Source organism: Pristiophorus japonicus, chromosome 1, assembly GCF_044704955.1.
Source record: "Pristiophorus japonicus isolate sPriJap1 chromosome 1, sPriJap1.hap1, whole genome shotgun sequence".
Taxonomy (NCBI): domain Eukaryota; kingdom Metazoa; phylum Chordata; class Chondrichthyes; family Pristiophoridae; genus Pristiophorus; species Pristiophorus japonicus.
Window position 1 is genome coordinate 192,228,986 of NC_091977.1, and position 21,919 is coordinate 192,250,904.

The 21,919-nt window shown below is 43.6% G+C and overlaps 1 protein-coding gene across 4 annotated transcripts in view; it reads left to right on the plus strand.

Moving 5' to 3' along the window:
• rad17 (RAD17 checkpoint clamp loader component) overlaps positions 1–21,919 on the plus strand; it is a 64,502-nt gene that overhangs the window by 23,458 nt on the left and 19,125 nt on the right. For all 4 annotated transcript variants that reach the window (XM_070885795.1, XM_070885776.1, XM_070885804.1 and 1 more), the window contains exons 8-11: positions 2,487–2,612; positions 6,599–6,668; positions 16,162–16,273; positions 19,070–19,264. In XM_070885795.1, coding sequence (XP_070741896.1) covers positions 2,487–2,612; positions 6,599–6,668; positions 16,162–16,273; positions 19,070–19,264 — 503 coding nt within the window. The remainder of the gene's footprint in view (positions 1–2,486; positions 2,613–6,598; positions 6,669–16,161; positions 16,274–19,069; positions 19,265–21,919) is intronic.

The window sequence follows — 21,919 nt, forward strand, 5'->3', positions numbered from 1 at the left end:
GTTGTGGCTGTTTCCATAGTTCAGATCTTTCTCCTGCAGTTTGTCTCTAGGCATTTCCACAATCCACATCTCAGCAGAGTTTCCCTTCATCATCTCTCATGATCTAGATCTCTCTGGCTGTTTCCTTCCAGCTGCTCATGTGATTCAGGCCTAAAACACATCTGTATCCCTCTAACTCCTGCCAGGGTTCAAAACTCTGCCCTTTCTTCCAGATCTTGCTTGCTACTGTTAATCTTGCCTTCAGGTCTATTGCAGGTTCAAACTAATTTTCCAATGCAGGAAATAAACCGTGCCTTTTGATGGCATGAACTCAGGGACATGACAAACTGAACAAGAACAACATCTGGAATTGCTCCAACACAACCCCTTTCCCAGAAGACAACAGATCATAATTTACAGTATGAAAAATTTGTAAATGGAAAACACAGCAAACTAAATTTGAATTGGACCAAGTTAAGTGTTGGCTAGAATCCTTTCACTGCTAATGCAAAACTAGTCAATTACGCAGTGAGCGAGGTCAATTGATTTGCATAATCATTCATAATTGCTTGTGTGGCTTTACTTTGTGCAGGGAACTAGCCTAATTTGGGGGTGGGAGGGGCTGAAATGTCAAAATTGCATTTTAACTGAAATGTAAATAAATATAACCATTCAAAGGTAAATGGCCATAACGGGGGAGAAAAATTACTGCAGCTTTTAGAATGGCTGAAAATGTGCCTCAGCTTTTTGGAAGATTTTGTTAAGGCTGAAGGTGGAAAAGCGTGGGGGTGTTGGGTGGAAGAGGGTGAAGATAAGTGCCAAGCAAAAGTTAAATGGAAGAAAACCGGAGTAGTGCAGCATCTGAGCTCCTGTTCCATGATTGACTGAAGTGGAGATACCTGTACCACTTCATCAGGTAGCTGCAAGGAAGATTGCCCTTTCTGGCACTCTAGGGTATCTGTTCCAGAAGACGGCATTACACTATGTCTGGCAGGAACTTGTGGGCCGACTCTATGCTGTATATATTATCTGCAAGTTCTGTGAAAAGGTGCAGGAGACTGGTATATTTTAAGGAATCTGGCAAGCTAAGACAACCCAACAGAACAATGTATCAAGATGATAGCCCAAGTTGTTGCTAACAACTTGTTTCACATTTGCTACTCACCTATACTAAGTCCGAAAACAAACTTGCAGACTTTCATTTCATCTCATCATATATAGAAGGTCACACATTCAAGATGCAGTGTATAAGTGCCACACATTTTCCGAGGAGATCCCACCTCAAATCATTATAACGCAACCTAGCTGAACGATGCACAATCACTTAGTGCCCTGCAAGTTGTGTACATTGTGTGTGTTCGTTTTTAATTTGCAGCAATTTCAGCTTACTTTTCTACTGATACAATAAAATTACATGTAATTCAAGGGTGCAATCCTGACCAGGAGAAAAGCCTCCCTATTGAACTGTAATTGGTGAAAACAAGGCTGTAAAACTATACAAGTGAATCTATGTACATTTTACAGCCTTAAAGTAAAAGTCATGTTTATATTTTATTTCCATTTAATTTGATGACACTGGTTTTGAAGATTTGAGTTGTTCCTTGATGTCGTCGTCATCGTCATCATCATAGGCAGTCCCTCAGAATCGAGGAAGACTTGCTTCCACTCTTAAAATGAGTTCTTAGGTGGCTGAACAGTCCAATACGAGAGCCACAGACTTTGTTACAGGTGGGACAGATAGGGAAGGGGTGGGTGGGACAGGTTTGCCGCACGCTCTTTCCGCTGCCTGCGCTTGATTTCTGCATGCTCTCGGCAATGAGACTCGAGGTGCTCAGCGCCCTCATGGATGCACTTCCTCCACTTTGGGCGGTCTTTGGCCAGGGACTCCCAGGTGTCAGTGGGGATGTCGCACTTTATCAGGGAGGCTTTGAGGGTGTCCGCTGCCCACCTTTGGCTCGTTTGCTGTGAGAGAGTTCTGAGTAGAGCACTTTGGGAGTCTCGTGTCTGGCATGCGAACTATGTGGCCTGCCCAGCGGAGCTGAGAGAGTGTGGTCAGTGCTTCAATGCTGGGGATGTTGGCCTGATCAAGGACGCTAATGTTGGTGCGTCTGTCCTCCCAGGGGATTTGTAGGATCTTGCGGAGACATTGTTGGTGGTATTTCTCCAGCGACTTCAGGTGTCTACTGTACATGGTCCATGTCTCTGAGCCATACAGAAGGGTGGGTATTACTACAGTCCTGTAGACCATTAGCTTGGTGACAGTTTTGAGGGTTTTATTATATGTATTATATGACTGACTATAGAATCATATCATAGGACAGCCCAGGAGGAAGACATTCGGCCCATCGAGTCTGCGGCGCCATATTAGAAACAATGTTGTATTACAAGCATTTTGATGGTAAATGGGTACGGCTCATGTATTGGAAGAAGTGTATTAAAATGTGTGTGGTTTCTTTGAGTTTTATATATAGCACATAGAAAGTTAAGCACTTTATATGTGTTAATAGGAAGTTTGTGCAAACGGCAAGATGTCCACTGATGTTCATAATTTCTGACTGTGTTAGTGGAGACAGCAGTCACCGGTTACTCTTCCCTAAAGACATCCAGGAGGAATTGGGTATCTTTAATATCAGGCAAGTACTAATTCTTCAGTCAAATTCATGTTGGAGGATTTCTTTTGACTTTGGCTTTGGCTTATATAAATTTTCTTGATCTAAATGGTTTTAAAACAGTAAAAGTAATACTTTTCAGAATCTATTAAATAAGCATGTTGTAATCTGGAGTTAAATTAATTTCTGGATTATTTTAACTATTTAAAATCTCATTGTTCAAGGGAAATATTGGAAATTTTTTAAAAAGGTGATATTTCCATTATGCTCATAAGCAGTAGAAAATTAATGGTTATAAAGGGCTCAATTTTCCCGAAAGCATTTTTTTGGCGTACTTGAAGAGTTACGCCTGATTTTATTTTGGCGTGGCCTAACCTGAGGCGGGTGAAGCATTGAACTGCACCAAAAAGATTGGGCTGCCATGGTAACCAGGGACACAATGCGAGCTGAGGTTGCAAAGTAAAGCATACAGCCACCTCCCAGCACATTAACACATAGCACCACCTTACCTCCAACCCTGCCCGAAGGCTGTCCGGTCCATAGAAACATAGAAACATAGAAAATAGGTGCAGGAGTAGGCCATTCGGCCCTTCTAGCCTGCACCGCCATTCAATGAGTTCATGGCTGAACATTCAACTTCAGTACCCCATTCCTGCTTTCTCGCCATACCCCTTGATCCCCCTAGCAGTAAGGACCTCATCTAACTCCTTTTTGAATATATTTAGTGAATTGGCCTCAACAACTTTCTGTGGTAGAGAATTCCACAGGTTCACCACTCTCTGGGTGAAGAAGTTCCTCCGCATCTCGGTCCTAAATGGCTTACCCCTTATCCTTAGACTGTGACCCCTGGTTCTGGACTTCCCCAACATTGGGAACATTCTTCCTGCATCTAACCTGTCTAACCCCGTCAGAATTTTATATGTTTCTATGAGGTCCCCTCTCATTCTTCTGAACTCCAGTGAATACAAGCCCAGTTGATCCAGTCTTTCTTGATAGGTCAGTCCCGCCATCCCGGGAATCAGTCTGGTGAACCTTCGCTGCACTCCCTCAATAGCAAGAATGTCCTTCCTCAGGTTAGGAGACCAAAACTGTACACAATACTCCAGGTGTGGCCTCACCAATGCCCTGTACAACTGTAGCAACACCTCCCTGCCCCTGTACTCAAATCCCCTTGCTATGAAGGCCAACATGCCATTTGCTTTCTTAACCGCCTGCTGCACCTGCATGCCAACCTTCAATGACTGATGTACCATGACACCCAGGTCTCTTTGCACCTCCCCTTTTCCTAATCTGTCACCATTCAGATAATAGTCTGTCTCTCTGTTTTTACCACCAAAGTGGATAACCTCACATTTATCCACATTATACTTCATCTGCCATGCATTTGCCCACTCACCTAACCTATCCAAGTCGCTCTGCAGCCTCACAGCATCCTCCTCGCAGCTCACACTGCCACCCAACTTAGTGTCATCCGCAAATTTGGAGATACTACATTTAATCCCCTCATCTAAATCATTAATGTACAGTGTAAACAGCTGGGGCCCCAGCACAGAACCTTGCGGTACCCCACTAGTCACTGCCTGCCATTCTGAAAAGTACCCATTTACTCCTACTCTTTGCTTCCTGTCTGACAACCAGTTCTCAATCCATGTCAGTACACTACCCCCAATCCCATGTGCTCTAACTTTGCACATCAATCTCATGTGTGGGACCTTGTCGAACGCCTTCTGAAAGTCCAAATATACCACATCAACTGGTTCTCCCTTATCCACTCTACTGGAAACATCCTCAAAAAATTCCAGAAGATTTGTCAAGCATGATTTCCCTTTCACAAATCCATGCTGACTTGGACCTATCATGTCACCTCTTTCCAAATGCACTGCTATGACATCCTTAATAATTGATTCCATCATTTTACCCATGACCGATGTCAGGCTGACCGGTCTATAATTCCCTGTTTTCTCTCTCCCTCCTTTTTTAAAAAGTGGGGTTACATTGGCTACCCTCCACTCCATAGGAACTGATCCAGAGTCAATGGAATGTTGGAAAATGACTGTCAACGCATCCACTATTTCCAAGGCCACCTCCTTAAGTACTCTGGGATGCAGTCCATCAGGCCCTGGGGATTTATCGGCCTTCAATCCCATCAATTTCCCCAACACAATTTCCCGGCTAATAAGGATTTCCCTCAGTTCCTCCTCCTTACTCGACCCCCCGACCCCTTTTATAACCGGAAGGTTGTTCGTGTCCTCCTTCGTGAATACCGAACCCAAAGTACTTGTTCAATTGGTCCGCCATTTCTTTGTTCCCCGTTATGACTTCCCCTGATTCTGACTGCAGGGGACCTACATTTGTCTTTACTAACCTTTTTCTCTTTACATATCTATAGAAACTTTTGCAATCCGTCTTAATGTTCCCTGCAAGCTTCTTCTCATACTCCATTTTCCCTGCCCTAATCAAACCCTTTGTCCTCCTCTGCTGAGTTCTAAATTTCTCCCAGTCCCCAGGTTCGCTGCTATTTCTGGCCAATTTGTATGCCACTTCCTTGGCTTTAATACTATCCCTGATTTCCCTTGATAGCCACGGTTGAGCCACCTTCCCTTTTTTATTTCTATGCCAGACAGGAATGTACAATTGTTGTAGTTCATCCATGCGGTCTCTAAATGTCTGCCATTGCCCATCCACAGTCAACCCCTTAAGTATCATTCGCCAATCCATCTCAGCCAATTCACGCCTCATACCTTCAAAGTTAGCCTTCTTTAAGTTCTGGACCATGGTCTCTGAATTAACTGTTTCATTCTCCATCCTAATGCAGAATTCCACCATATTATGGTCACTCTTCCCCAAGGGGCCTCGCACAACGAGATTGCTAATTAATCCTTTCTCATTACATAACACCCAGTCTAAGATGGCCTCCCCCCTAGTTGGTTCCTCGACATATTGGTCTAAAAAACCATCCCTTATGCACTCCAGAAAATCCTCCTCCACCGTATTGCTTCCAGTTTGGTTAGCCCAATCTATGTGCATATTAAAGTCACCCATTATAACTGCTGCACCTTTATTGCACGCACCCCTAATTTCCTGTTTGATGCCCTCCCCAACATCACTACTACTGTTTGGAGGTCTGTACACAACTCCCACTAACGTTTTTTGCCCTTTGGTGTTCTGCAGCTCTACCCATATAGATTCCACATCATCCAAGCTAATGTCCTTCCTAACTATTGCCTTAATCTCCTCCTTAACCAGCAATGCAACCCCTCGAATTCTCAGTTGCCGGTTCATCTCTTTCTCTCTTTGCAATTTTTTTATCCTATCCTAAAGATGCTCACTCCTGTTTGGATAGTATTTCACTTTTGCCGGCACTCTTCCAAGAATCTTTTGCAAATGATGATTCTTCATGTGTGGCCTTGACAATGGGTGTTCGTGGGTTAATCAACTATGGAGGGCATCACAGCCAAGTGTGATCTGTCTTTATCCAATGTCAAAATATGTGCACATATATCACAAGCAGCATAAGAACATAAGAATTAGGAACAGGAGAAGGCCATCTAGCCCCTCGAGCCTGCTCCGCCATTCAACAATGGCTGATCTGGCCGTGGACTCCGCTCCACTTACCCGCCCGCTCCCCGTAACCCTTAATTCCCTTATTGGTTAAATCTATCTATCTATCTGTGACTTGATTAAATTGAGCAAATTCTTGATTTTTGTGTCATCCCTCTCCCTAACCTGAGTGGTGCTGAGGCCAATTATACCACCTCATCCGTTGTAAATGGCTGTGAGTTAACTTAGCCCTGACCAGAGATCGAACTCTGGAGCTTGCTGGTCTGCATGGCTCAGTAGCACCTAATAAGAAACCACTGGAAGAGCCCATCAAATTATTATTTATTGAAGTTTGATCTTTGTGCATTCTGAAAGCTGATTAAGTTGAATTGCAAATCATGATTTTCTCTCTAATTTCCATTTTGCTACAACCTATTGTATTAAACATATTCTCTTTTTTCATTTGGCAGTTTTAATCCTGTGGCACCCACAAGCATGTTGAAAGTTCTAAGTAGAATAGCTTCTCAAGAGGCCAGTAAAGTAAGTTTTATTTTAACACAAATAGAGCTATGTTTTTCAATGTTCTTCCTCTCTTCCCTGAAAGGACTTGTTTTGGAATATGTTTCTTTGAGTGTCAGCAGCCCTCTGCAAAAATGACCATTCTTCATATGAGGCAAGTGTTGGCAGACGACTGACTGTTGGCAGCATCACAGCTGAACCTAACTGTCCCTTTACAACTTAAGACATGTGCACTTTACAGCAGAGTATCACTGGACAGTCATCAGGAATAGCTAGATGGGCACTGAAAGCACAGGCTACTACTGCTGTGAGGAAGTGGTTCAGCAAAACAAATGTGGTTACAAAAGGACATTTGGAAACAGTAGTTTTTCTGTTTTATATTCCTCAACTTTTCCCTAGAATTCCCCTCTTTCATGTCAACTGATTCCTGAATGCATCTAAGCCTTTGCCCACCTAGAAGACCATTCCACTGTTGATCACTCTGCATGAAGATGTTTTTCCTGACAGCTGTCCTAAGCTTCCCTTTCATCAGTTTTAACCCATGTCCCTCATTTGGTTTGATCCTAGTATCCTGATATACCTAGCAATAATTCTCTGGATTAACCTAGTCTATGGGCTAGAACCTTCACTTTTTTTGCATGCTTAATCCCCACTTAACCGCTGAAATTACATACAATGCCCAGATATCACCCATTTAGCCACAAAATGGAAACTGACGCTCACTTTTAGGAAACTTATCGCCGAGCGTTACTTTCCCCATGTGCTTAACGGCGGGAAAAAATATTACCGTCCGCCCACTTTTTTTGGGCGAAATCAAAGACTATAATATCGGCCAGTGTTAATTTCTGCGCTGATTTAACGCCGAGATTCAATAATACCGCCCGTCCACTCTTTTTTGTCGTAAAGAGCATATTTACCTAAACTAGCGGCCATGAGATTGCTCAGCGTCAATTTCACCACCTCGCGCATACCGCCCACAATATCGCTCACCCAAAAAAACGGCCACAAAAAGTGGAACTGTTCTGAACGAACGCCAGCGGTGTGGCTGGCATTTAAAAAAATTCCACTCTTATGTGAGGAGCTGAGATCTGAACGATTTGCCTGAAAGAGCGTTGATGTGAGTGACAACGCTGACACACTGCTGCGTGTGTGCAGCTCAGACATCAATGGTGGCCATCACCTTGGTGCCAGTTAAAGTTTATGTTGGTAAGTTTTATTTAACCCTTTGTGTAAGATGCAGCTATCTGAGACAATGCGCAACAAGGTCATGTTCAAGAACAAACATTTTATACCAACATTGGTCTGAAATCGTAAGTATCACAGGCAATAACACCCATTTCCCCCCCCCCCTGCCCACACCCCACTTTTTCCACCATTGACATAAATCACATGTTCAACATGTCCAGCAACACAGAATACAAAGGCAAAGCAGGAGGTGGTCCCCAGCCCCCATACATTGCAACAAATTGCATCCACCCAGATGGAGATATAACATAGCCATCGCCTGCGCACATGCACCTCACTTTCCTTTCTCCCCCCCCCCCCCCCTTCTTCTCCTCACCTCTACCTCTTCCCCTCCTCGCTCCACAGCGCCTGGCTGAGGAGCTCCTCAGGTGGTGCCTCATTGGGGGGGGGATGAAGGCAGATGCGTTCACGGGCACGCGAGGGGCAACATTCTCTGATGCAGAAGCAGGATCTTGGTCCTTGCTCTCATCTGTCGTTCGCAGAGGTGGTGCGGAACCTAGGGGTGGAGTGCCGCGCTCGGGGACCACTGGGAGGTCTGTGGTGGCAGTGTTCCTGACTAACACATCCAGGGCCTCCGCCATTCGCGGAATGTACTTGGTCATGGTCGCCAGCTGTCGGGATATGCCGCCCAATGCTTCGATGAACTGGTCACCAATATCTACAGTCCTCCTGGACAACTGTACCATCTCTCCGCTGTTATGTGGCGCTCGTGGAACAGACCTGCCGCGTCCATGGGACCTGCGCAGGGTCGGCGCTGACCTGGGACGAATGGGGTGCCCTGTGACGAAGTGCTTGGGGCCGGTACCTCCAGAGTGGAGGCGGGAATGACCGGAGGATCACTAAATGGCCTTGGGGTGGAATGGCTTCTGGAGCATGGCGATGCAGGTTCCTCGAATTCTGTGCGCTCATCCATGGAGAACAGACCCAGCAGATTGACGGGCAAGAATCAAAGCTCCTCAGCACCAGATGGAGGATCGTCCGCCGACTCCTGCCCCGCGCCCCCACCTTCTGGCCTCTGTGGTCTAGCCTTGGGACGCGCTGCTGGCTGAGCTGAAAAACACACGAGGTTATTGGAGGAGAAGGGGGTGCTAGGGTCACAAAATGAGTCCAGCGCTACACACAGCACGACAAAAGCACCACTGCTCTCAAAATCATCACAGACATCACATTTCCTGACCATCAACACATTTGCATGCCAAAGATTTTCATTAGGCCATCATTATTTCTATGACAATTTTAGAGATCATCTATCATGTATGATTATTTGGATATGAGTGGGTGTGGCATCTATTGACTTTACATCACGCAATGGTGTAAGCTTTACTCACGTGGCATCACTTCAGGGTCTGCAGATGCTTCCGTGGCTGTCTGGGGGTACTTCCCCACGAGTGCGAGCACCTGCTCTTCCATCTCTGTGATGTCACCAGGGACTGGGTGGCCCCCCACCCATTCGCCTCTGCACGGACCTCATCGTTGATAGCTTCTTCTGTAAAAGGTGACAGGACGACATGGCATGAGATCATTGCGTGATATCATTGCTAGGTACTGTCACAGAGACTGATACAACACGTAACCGACAGATGTAATCATGATTATTACAATAATTGTCATTCTTTACCTAAAGACGTACACCTTGACCGCAGGCTTTGACTACAACATTCCCGGTAAAAGTGAAAGACCTCACATCTGATGATAGTCACTCATGACTGTTACAAATCAAATTATATAAATACATAAGTACATGTAAATCAATGTAATACTTTTGCGGATCCCACAAGGTCATCGTTTGCGGCATTGGTTGCCCTCATGCGCCTCGTGGTCGCTGCCGAGACCACCTCTGCTCTCTCGGTCCATATCCTCTGGTAGGCCTTTGGGGTGGACTTTCCACGGCCTCCCTGTGTCAAACCATCCCAGCGTGACTCAACCTCCTGTAGGAGGGAGATATTTGCCTCATCCAAGAACCTCCTGGCTCTTTTGCGTCCTCCAATGTGCTCCTCCCAGCTCACTGCTCTCTCCCGCGTCAGTTTCCAAAGCGTGCTGTGATGCCTCCACCTCCTCTCTCCATTATAGGCTAAATTTGGGCAAATATGTGGCTGGTAACAGCTAATTTTTGTTTCCTTACTTGTTGTGAAGCTCTAAAGTCTCCCTCCTTCCTCCCAAAGCAGCCACACCACACCCAGACACGCCTTCAATCCCTCTGAGCTCCCTCTCGCTCTGTCTCTTCTGCGCATGTCATGATGACCCTTGACCTCCTGAATTGCGGGAATCGAGCGTTGCCATACCATTGCTAAGGACGGCCACACTTTATGGCAGAAGGTCAAAAAAATTTAACGCTACCGCCCATTTTATATCGCTCGCGGTAACGCCCATTTTCAAAAATGGAAACTAGGTGCTTTGAGAATGGGCGAGAAGCCAGCGATCTGAAAACCCTTTTTTTTTACCACCCATGGCAGAAATATCGCCCATTTCCACAAAAGTGGTGGTTCTAGCCTTATGTCTTTTTAATATTTAGTATATTTCTATAAGATCACTGCTCAGTTGCCTCCCTTCACGGCTGAACAGCCACAGTTCATCCAGCATTTCCGAATAACTCAATCCTTTAACATTAAACATCAGCTCCATGCCTCTTCTCTCCACCACTTCTATGGCTTCAATGTTTCTGTTATGTTTTGATTACCAAGATTAAACACAGGTGTCCAAGGTGCAGTAATCTGTGCTGAGTTATAGTTCCATAGATTCTGGCACCTCTCTGGTACTTCATGTGAGTGAACATCCTTCTTATAACAGTCTTCATAATAAGAGTCAGCAAACTGTTCATCCATAAGGAGTAGTGCAGCCATGCTCGACCTTGTCTTCATCCACAAAAAATACTTTGCGGCCAGGGCACTGGATAGTGATCAAGTTTCCCTCACTAGCCTGGGTTGGTGAGGTCAGTTGTAGCCTGACCACTGAAATCACCTAACAGCACAAAATGGTGATTGAACTTGTAATCTTCCTGAATTATGTTACTTTGTACCACCACAGAGTGTGTATTTACCCATTGCACCATTGTCCGAGGAAGTGTTAGTGTGGAACTCTCTCCAGTCAGACACGCTTGGTTAGGTGCAGAATAAACATTCTATTATATGCTTTCCTCCGTGACTGGGTAGTTATATTTCCTGGAGTGATACTGAGCTGTACAAAGAAAGTGGGACTCTGGTTTGGTCCACAATGTGTGCTGAGTTGACCTAAATTTTGGGATAGCAGTAAAAATATTACAGTTTGAGTCAGTGCCACTAGATTAAAGGGGAGGGGGGAATTTAACCAGGGTTCCTGTTCTTGATTACTGTCCAGTGATTCTTGCTGGAAAGTGGCGATGAATAGCTTGCTAACATCCACTGTCTAGATTCTCAAATGAGGAATGGCCACTTGTGTAAGGTACCGGAGGATTGCCCGTGGAACCATACTCCAGGATGAGACCGTGTCTTTTGAAAGTTTAAAAAAAAGGCTATCCTTGTTCTCTCCCAGTAATCTGCTTTCACCCTAATCTCAGTGGAGCATCTGCTCCTGCATCAAGGTGGTATTTTTACATTGCTCAACAGTTCTCTATAAACCAGTTTGCAAATTGACTTTAAATTAGGGATGGTTTTGTGCTGTGGGTCCATGTCCACTAATAGGTGAGTTTCCCAACTCCTTTGACAAATGGCCCTTGTAGCCAGTCGACCGGTAAGTCAACTTAACTCTGTTGATGACACTCTCCCCTCGGGTCAAAACCCACAACTAGACCCGAATGCATAACCTAAGATGACATTACATGATAGTACTGAAGGAGAGATGTGGTGTTCTTTGAATCAGAGATTAATCATCTGGTGGTTCAGGTGGATACTATTCAAAGTAGAGCAGGGAATTCTCTGTGCCCTTAACTATTAACACCAAAAATGAGTAATTCATCTCATTGATCTTAGTGATTTTTCTGTACACAATGGCTGCTATATTTGCCTACATAACAATAGTCACTGCACTTTTATGTAGTAATTAATTGTATGTAAGGCACTTTGTGATGTTTCTTAGAGGTTTGATAAGGAGCTATATAAATGTGAGCATGTGTTTCTTTTCATCCCAGCAGTCTAGACTGGATTTGAACTCTGGTGTTAGAAGTTGTAAGCGGTTTTGATCCTAGCCTAATTGCTAGACGGACGGTTCGCATCGCCCCCGCCTTAGGAAAGTTCTAGACCCGAGGATTATTACTCAGAGTGTAAATGAAATGAGTCACGGACAGGAATGCTTCGGTGAAAAATCGTACTTGTATTTATTTGGTCTAACTGTCTAAAACATGCACTACTAAACAAAATCACTGTCTGGAGAATAAAATCCAAGTTACAAACAACATACATACAGTACAGAAATGAGACCTAGTAACATGCAGTAATTCCCTAGTGGATTCTAACTTCACCCCAACCAATGAATTACCCAGTCGAAGCTTCCTCCCCAGAATAGCCCTGAAAAGCTTCACTTCTGAGAAAACCCTGAGCCCCTAGTCTCACCTAGCTTGGGACACTCGTGATCATGCTCACCACTCCACACACACTTGGTTTCCTTGCTCAGCTCAGCTGTGGGAAGTCACTGCCTGGTTTTCAGTCTCGGTGGCTTCTTTTGTGGAACTGCGGCTTCTTCCTGGTACATCGATCTTGGTGGAGCGAGAGAAAGCTCTCTCTAGATGCAAGCTCCAAGGTTCACTCCAAGCTCCAAGCTGCAAGCTAAAAGTAAAGTGGAAAAGACCCTGTCTTTATGGGAGTCTTGCTACCCCTATCTTTCCCGCCAATCTTTAAATCCCTTTGTTTCTAAGCACAGTACTTAGTCAGTGATGAGCCATCCAACCCATATGGATTGGGCTGATCGCCCTTAATCTGGGCATCTCTCTGAGTCTTTGTGTTGGGAAACACCCAGCTCCTCCTTGGCTGGCCAGGCGAGTGGGTTTGTCGTTCTGTTTTTCCTTCTGAGATGGAGGTGAGAAGTGCTTTTGCATAATAGAGTGGCTTTGTCACTGGCACCTCCCCCCCCCCCCCCCTTCCTGGCCGACAGCTCTTTTATCAATATTCGTGGCCCCCTTCCTTTAGCTATGATTGGTGGGCAAACCCGTTCTGGATGACTGACAGTTCTTTTGTCACAGCTAACTGCCATGCGGTCTCTGGAGTTTTAACAAAACCAGCTTTTTCACATATCTGTGCAGGGTGACCCCATAAAATCTACAAAATATTCGACTGAGTCCATTCTTTACACAGAAACTTTGCAATCTCTTCAAAGTGAATGATCATTGTGCTAATTCACTGTGCCACTCAGTCATCCAAAAATATTCTAATGATCCAGTTCCATAATCTTAAAATGTTGTAAAGGCAGATATCTATTTTGTTGCTCATGTGTCTCAATTGTCCTTTGTTGCAGTTTATTATACATGGCAACTACTGGTTAAAAGGTACCTTGGTAGCAGATATTTTGTCTAGAACTCCTTGTGAAGGCATAAAGTTCAGTGACATCAGCCTCAAGATTCTGCTCAATTGCACTGTTTTTTTTTCTATGCAATTTGCCCAATATCAGCATACAGGCACAAAGATCGCAGAATTTTAAGTGCAAATTGTATTCACATCTCAATGTTTTGCGCTAGTTTTTAAAATATCGCGCTAGAAGCAGGCCCCAACCATAAAACTGCCCATTCTCCCAGGGTGAATTAATCACCATTGGAAGTTTCCGCTAATTGCACTTATTTGCAGGCCTTTGAGGAAGCTCCAAAAATTAAGCTGGAACCTTTGGACGCAAGGACAATAATGAGTACATTTGGAATAAAAACATTTTTGCTAAGGAACTGACTACTGTATCCCAATCTAACTAGAAAATAGTTTTATATATTTAAGTCATTTAAAATCGGGTTACTTACAGATGGTGGATTGACACTGTGATTTTAAAATGCTTATTTTTTGTGGTAAATCCATTTTCAGCTATATCAATCAAACTTCGCCAAGTTACCTCTCTAAAATATATCGAGGAATGTTTTTTAAAACTTTTTTTAAATGGTTACGTTCTAAAACGCTGCCCGATTGCGCTGGTTCATGCCAAATTTTGCATTTGGTGATATGCAAATGAGTGAATGGAAACTCTTGAGGTGGGGGGGACACTTTTCAAAACGTGCGCAATTTATACCAGAAACTCTACCCCATCATAGAAACGTAGCAAGTAGGTGCAGGAGTAGGCTATTTGGCCCTTCGAGCCTGCACCACCATTCAATATGATCGTGGCTGATCATTTTTGCAACTTTAGTACTCCATTCCTGCTTTCTCTCCATACCCCTTGATCCCTTTAGCCATAAGGGCCACATCTAACTCAATTTTGAATATATCTAATGAATTGGCCTCAACAACTTTCTGTGGTAGATAATTCCATAGTTTCACAATTCTCTGAGTGAAGAAGTTTCTCCTCATCTCGGTCCTAAATGGCTTACCCCTTATCCTTCGACTGTTCTGGACTTCCCCAACATCGGGAACATTCTTCCTGCATCTAACCTGTCCAATCCCTTCAGAATTTTACGTGTTTCTGAGATCCCCTCTCATTCTTCTAAATTCCAGTGAATATAAGCCTAGTCGATCCAATCTTTCTTCATATGTCAGTCCTGCCATCCCGGGAATCAGTCTGGTGAACCTTCGCTGCACTCCCTCAATAGCAAGAATGTTCTTCCTCAGATTAGGAGACCAAAACTGTACACACTATTCCAGGTGAGGCCTCACCAAGGCCCTGTACAACTGCAGTAAGACCTTCCTGCTCCTATACTCCAATCCACTCGTGATGAAGGCCAACATGCCATTTGCCGCCTTCACTGCCGGCTGTACCTGCATGCCAACTTTCAATGATTGATGTACCATGACAGCCAGGACTCGTTGCACCTCCCCTTTTCCTAATCTGTCACCATTCAGATAATATTCTGCCTTCCTGTTTTTGCCACCAAAGTGCATAACCTCACATTTATCTACATTATACTGCATCTGCCATGCATTTGCCCACTCACCTAACCTGTCCAAGTCACCCTGCAGCCTCTTAGCATCCTCCTCACAGCTCACACTGCCACCCAGTTTAGTGTCATCTGCAAACTTGGAGATATTACACCCAATTCCTTCATCTAAATCATTAACGTATATTGTAAATAGCTGGGGTCCCAGCACTGAGCCCTGCGGCATCCCACTAGTCACTGCCTGCCATTGTGAAAAGGACCCGTTTATCCCGACTCGCTGCTTCCTGTCTGCCAACCAGTTCTCTATCCACGTCAGCACATTACCCCCAATACCATGTGCTTTGATTTTGCACACCAATCTCTTGTGTGGGACCTTGTCAAAAGCCTTTTGAAAGTCCAAATACACCACATTCACTAGTTCTCCCTTGTCCACTCTACTAGTTGGACCACCATTCATGAATAGAAACAATAGACTGAGGGCAGGGCTGGAAAGAACTTCAGGATGTTACAAAAGGGGAGCACAAAATGTCTGCTCCAACTTGCCTCTTCTGTATTGTAACAATGAATGAGTCAGACTCATAAAAGCATATATTCTCGCTATGAGGCAACTTGATAGAATACACTTAAAAGGATTTATTGGGACAAGTACAGAGAAGAACAATGGACTTGATTCTAAATGCAAAGGAGATAAGCTATGAGGGAAAATTATAGAGGCTCAAATTCTACAGTCTCAAAAGGAAAGTAGGATCAGTTTGGTTGAAATATGTCTGCATCTCTAACCAGAACTGCTTTCGTGACTACTTGAATGTGCTTCAGAGACCTTTTGTAAATGCATGTTATTAGAATTACATTTTACATATCCTTTTCAACTCCGTCTTTATAATCGTGCTTTGAACATGTGCTTGCAAAGTAATTTGTTTTTCAAAATGAGTGTTTAAATTTAATGTTTATGTTTCAAAACGCTTACACTGGTAAAAGTAAGCTATGCGCCTGCTTTTACCAGGTGTAAAAGTTTGAAGGACATTCGCTGGGCAAGAGTTGGGCAAATAGCCCAATCTCTGGCCCGCAGATGTCCTTCCTGAGAGAATGCAGAGGGTCTATCGAGAGAAATCTTGACCGATGGGAAAAGCTGGTTTTCGGCACATGCGCATTGCGCCCCGAAAACTGACTTTTGCGAGGCCTCGCTGGATCTGTGTGCACTTCGTACGGACCTGGCGCGGCCGGAATAGTTGGCTCATTGTCTAATCTCCCCACCTCAAAAGTTAATTTTTTTTTTAATATCCTGTTGTGCAGAATGATAGGAAGACTGTTGTTCCTGACAAGACTGTACTGGAGTTGCTTTGCAAAGGCAGCGCAGGAGATATCAGAAGTGCAATAAACAGCCTCCAGTTTACTTCAGTGAAAGGTAATTATTTAACAGAGGCAAAATTAAAATGTTAACTTAACTTGGTAAATATTTCAGTAATGCAGAGGTAATTTTTTTAACAGTACAGAATTTATAACAAATTAATACTTTCATATTTGGTAACTAAGGATTTGGAACAGAGTTGTGTTTAGCATGGATTTTGGAACCCAGCATATTGTAAACAACAAAATGTATTATGAACCAAAAACTTTTAATGACTTGTGAGATGTAACAAAAATATTAAGTTGTCGATTTCCCATGGGAAGTTCAGGTAGAGTTAGAGAGCGAGGGATAATTGGACCAAAATTCACAGACTTAGTTAAGCCCTCATTTTAAAGTCATGCATTCTGTCCTTGTTTTTATTTAATACTTTGTTTTTTATTATTTATAGTTAAATGGTAAAATTTAAGTAGAATTGGTTGAAGCATAGGCGAAGTGCAGGATGGGAAACTAGAAAATGAGAAAAATGACCAGTCAATCTATTTTAGGTTGTAGTTTTGGGATGAAATTTAGCTAGGACCCTGGGAGAACTCGCTGCTCTTCTTTGAATAGTGCAACAGGCAGACGGAGCCTCGGTATAATGTCTAGTGCAAAAGACAGCACCTCTGACATTGCAGCACTCCTTCTGTACTGCAGCCTACATTATGTGCCAAAAACCAGAATGGAACTTAAACCCATGGCCTCTGAGTCATCGGTTAGAATGATACCAAGCCAATACTACAAGCCCAATGAGTGAATGTTGACTGGCTATTTGCCTGTGGAAGGCATCATTCGCTACCCACAACTGTTCTTCACAGCAGGTGTCCCTGAGTAGCAATCTGGCAGTGTGAGGTCATCCACCTTGGGGGGGAAAAAAAACAGTAAAAGGGAATATTATTTGAATGGGGAGAAATTACAACATGCTGCGGTGCAGAGGGACCTGGGGGTCCTTGTGCATGAATCCCAAAAAGTTAGTTTGCAGATGCAGCAGGTAATCAGGAAGGCGAATGGAATGTTGGCCTTCATTGCGAGAGGGATGGAGTACAAAAGCAGGGAGGTACTTCTGCAACTGTATAGGGTATTGGTGAGGCTGCACCTGGAGTACTGCGTGCAGTTTTGGTCACCTTACTTAAGGAAGGATATACTAGCTTTGGAGGGGGTACAGAGACGATTCACTAGGCTGATTCCGGAGATGAGGGGGTTACCTTATGATGATAGATTGAGTAGACTGGGTCTTTACTCGTTGGAGTTCAGAAGGATGAGTGGTGATCTTATAGAAACATTTAAAATAATAAAAGGGATAGACAAGATAGAGGCGGAGAGGTTATTTGCAATGGTCGGGGAGACTAGAACTAGGGGAACAGCCTCAAAATACGGGGGAGCCAATTTAAAACCGAGTTGAGAAGGAATTTCTTCTCCCAGAGGGTTGTGAATCTGTGGAATTCTCTGCCCAAGGAAGCAGTTGAGGCTAGCTCATTGAATGTATTCAAGTCACAGATAGATAGATTTTTAACCAATAAGGGAATTAAGGGTTACGGGGAGCGGGCGGGTAAATGGAGCTGAGTCCACGGCCAGATCAGCCATGATCTTGTTGAATGGCGGAGCAGGCTCGAGGGGCTAGATGGCCTACTCCTGTTCCTAATTCTTATGTTCTTATGTACCCTCAGAATAAGGAGTTGGCCTTTTAGGACCAAGATAAGGAGAAATTTCTTCACTCAGCTGTGAATCTTTGGAATTCTCAACCCCAGAGGGCTGTGGAGGCTCAGTTGTTGAATATATTCAAGACAGAGATCAATAGATTTTTGGATACTAACGGGATCGAAGGATATGGGGAGATGTGCAGGAAGGTGGAGTTGAGGTAGAAGATCAGTCATGATCTTATGGAATGGCGGTGCAGGCTCGAAGGGCTGAATGGCCAACTCCTGCTCCTTTTCTTATGTTCTTAAGATGCAAAAGTGAGGCACTTCAGTAGCACTATAGGCAGGGATTGTACTTGCGGTACGACAAGTTTAAATGGGCAGTTTCCATTTATAAATGTGGACATCGGAATTTATAAAGGAAAGAGTTCACCGTTCAGTGTGCACAGACTTAATGTATTATATAGATAGATTGGAAGTCTGCTTGCTTTGCTTTGTTGTTAAATGAACTGGCCAGTGTGGTACTGATCCGTACATATTAGGAAAGTCCCAGTTCAGTCTTAGAGTTAATGGATCTCTGCTGGGGCATTGATTGGGATGCTACAATCTGTTTCAGCTTACCTGAGCTAGGGAGCATAGGAAGTAGTCAGCTCTACTTCTGATCATTTCACAATGACACCTGCTGAAAACTTATCTGTATGAGAACAGGATCAGACTGAGCTGTGACTGTTTCTGCAGTCAAATAGCCTGCCAATACTAATTGTCTAGGTTCACATTTGGTGACTTCGTCAAGACACCAAATGGCTTCTGGGGCCTGTGGAACCATACCCCAGCATCAGTCACTGCCTTTAAGCGAGGAAAGCAGTAAAATTGAAATTTGTACACGATAGACCTTTACGAATATGATGTAATATCAGTTATATGACAGTAACGTGATGAACTCACTGTAACCTCTCCCACTTTAAATTGTTTTTATGTGTCTTAATCCCAAAATGTGGAACTTGTTGAAGGTACCTATGTAATTATAGATTTGAAAGTGTTAATGTCCTGTTTTAATTGATTGCCTTTTACATAATGGTTTCTTCTGATTTGTACTGCAGTACAATCTATAACTGCAGTACTTGTGTGCGTGTGTGTGTGTCTGTGTGCACATAAACATGTTCATCTTTTGACAACTCAGGATTCCCATTGGAACAAAATCAGTCACTGAGCAGTAAAGGAAAAAATTCAATCAAAGCAGGCACATCTTCAAGAGGAAAATATAAAGGAAAGTCTTCAAAGGCATATGAAAAGGGAGCTGACCTGCACGCCATTGGAAGCAAAGACCAATCTCTCTTCCTGTTTCGAGCTCTGGGGAAAATAATTTATTGTAAACGTAAGTTGGGAAAAGTTTGATGGCTTTCTTCCAGATCTGTTCGAATGAGTCAGTCTCCCGTAAATTCATTATCGAGTCGCAGAGTTTAGTCTCATCAACCAATTTTGGAATATACTCGTGGATTTCCTGTGGTGTTGCTACTGGTACAGGATTCACCTGTATTATAAGAGTAGTGCAGTTATACCATGGTGCACAATATATTCATTCCACTTGCAAAGTGGCTTCTTTTATGGCCACAAAGTATAATGGGTCCAAGTAAGTATATCCTGAGGTGAATTAGCAGCTAACTGGTTCCTTCCTGAGGAGTCCGTAAAAATTCAACTAAAGATTATTTTGCATCTGTAACATTATAACTCAACTTCTTCTCTACCTGATTTATAAAATAGTATGATTAGCCTGCATTTCCTGTCTGAACCTTCTATGTCACCATTCAAAGAATAGTATTAAAAAAACAAAAGAACGGTCCAGGAATTTAAAAAACACCTTCAACATTAAAAAAAACTTCCAAAGCGCTTCACAGACTTAAGAGAAAAAAATGAACCAAAGAAGAATATATTTGGAGAGTGTAACTATTTGTACTACTTTTTTTGACAGACGTGCGTCTGCCAAGCCCTGCCCCGTCAAGTTCCGCCCGTCCCCTGGTCTGGACCCCGAATCATTCCTTCCACATGGTACTGAGAAGCAGGACCTGAGGCCCGAGACTCCACTGAGGCCCCGAGGACTCTCTAGGCCCCAAGGCAGGGGGAGGGATGCACTTGCACTGGGATACAGGACTTCGGATGGGGGAGGGAGGGATGTACTTGCACTGGGGCACGGGACTTCAGAAGGGGGAGGGATGCACTTGCACTGGGATACGGGACTTCGGCTGGGGGAGGCATGCACTTGGACTGGGGTAAGCTATTTTGGCTGGCCCTTGCTGTCTTCTGGGAGCTCTGCCCTCTGTCGCTTCAGGAAGCCAAAGTGGATCGAGTTACAATTTGCTCAGTCAGTTTGCGGATCTAGTGACACATTCCTGTGAAACTTCAGAGGTGTGGCTTATTCTCCAAGCGGATCAATCATAGACAAAGGGTGGAGCATGGTGGCCATTGTTGCAGTACAAATAAGTGCATCCTAAACTTAACGTCAATTAGACTTGGTAGCCTTAAAGGTCACAGCTTCATCTTTGCAGCAGAAGAATGCACTGCATTACATGGTACAATGCTCCTCTTCTAATAACATATCATCTAACTAATTGGCAGCTGTGCCACAGATGATCCACTTATATTTAAGATGCATTTCCTGTTTATCACATTTTTCCAGCACATTGGAATTGTCACACTCAAATATCTGTGTCACATTTCAAAAATAAAAACACTGATTTAAGGCATAAGCCAGATTGTTCAGGAACATACCATTCACTTTTTTTTTTTAAAAAGCAAACAAAGTCAGGCTTCTGACGAAGTCTGAATAGCAATTAAATTCTAAATTAATGCATCCACTGTTTACTTAACAGCAATTAAGACTTAAACACCTTTGCAACAGAGTAATAGATTATGCATTATAGGTCATAATGCTTCTATTCATATAAAACTTTGTAATTCAATTTACCATGAGCAAATAAGTGTATTATCTGACCATGAGGCCATGCCAAAGGATATCCACTTGTAATACAAAAAATGTGGCCTCTCCTACCTATATTACTTCCTGTGTGAAATTTCTGTCACAGTTCTCTTGAACATTTAATTATAGTCAGCATGAATTTATGAAGGAGAAATCATGTTTGACAAATTTGCTGGAATTCTTTGAGGATGTAATGAACAGGGTGAATAAAGGGGAACCAGTGGATGTGGTGTATTTGGACTTCCAGAAGGCATTTGACAAGGTGCCACACAAAAGGTTATTGCACAAGATAAAAGTTCACGTGGTTGGGAGTAATATATTAGCATGGATAGAAGATTGGCTGACAAACAGAAAACAGAGAGTCGGGATAAATGGTTCATTCTCTGGTTGGCAATCAGCAACGAGTGGGGTGCCGCAAAGATCAGTGCTGGGCCCCAACTATTTACAATCTATATTAACGACTTGGAAGAGGGGACTGAGTGTAACGTAGCCAAGTTTGATGACAATACAAAGATGGGAGGAAGGGCAATGTGTGAGGAGGACATAGACAGGCTAAGTGAATAGGCAAGAATTTTGCAGATGGAGTATAAATCTTGGAAAGTGTGAGGTCATGCACTTTGGCAGAAAAAAAATCAAAGAGCAAGTTATTATTTAAATGGAGAAAGATTGCAAAGTGCTGCAGTACAGCGGGACCTGGGGGTACTTGTGCATGAAACACAGGAGGATGATCTGCAGGTACAGCAAGTGATCAGGAAGACCAATGGAATCTTGGCTTTTATTGCAAAGGGGATGGAGTATAAAAGCAGGGAAGTCTTGTTGCAGCTGTACAGGGTATTGGAGAGGCCGTGTAGTTTTGGTTTCCATATTTACAGAAGGATATACTTGCTGTGGATGCAATTCAGAGAAGGCTCACTAGGTTGATTCCGGGGATGAGGGGGTTGACTTATGAGGAAAGGTTGAGTAGGTTTGGCCTCTACTCATTGGAATTCAGAAGAATGAGAGGTGATCTTATAGAACCGTATAAGATTGAGGGGGTTTGACAAGGTGGATGCAGAG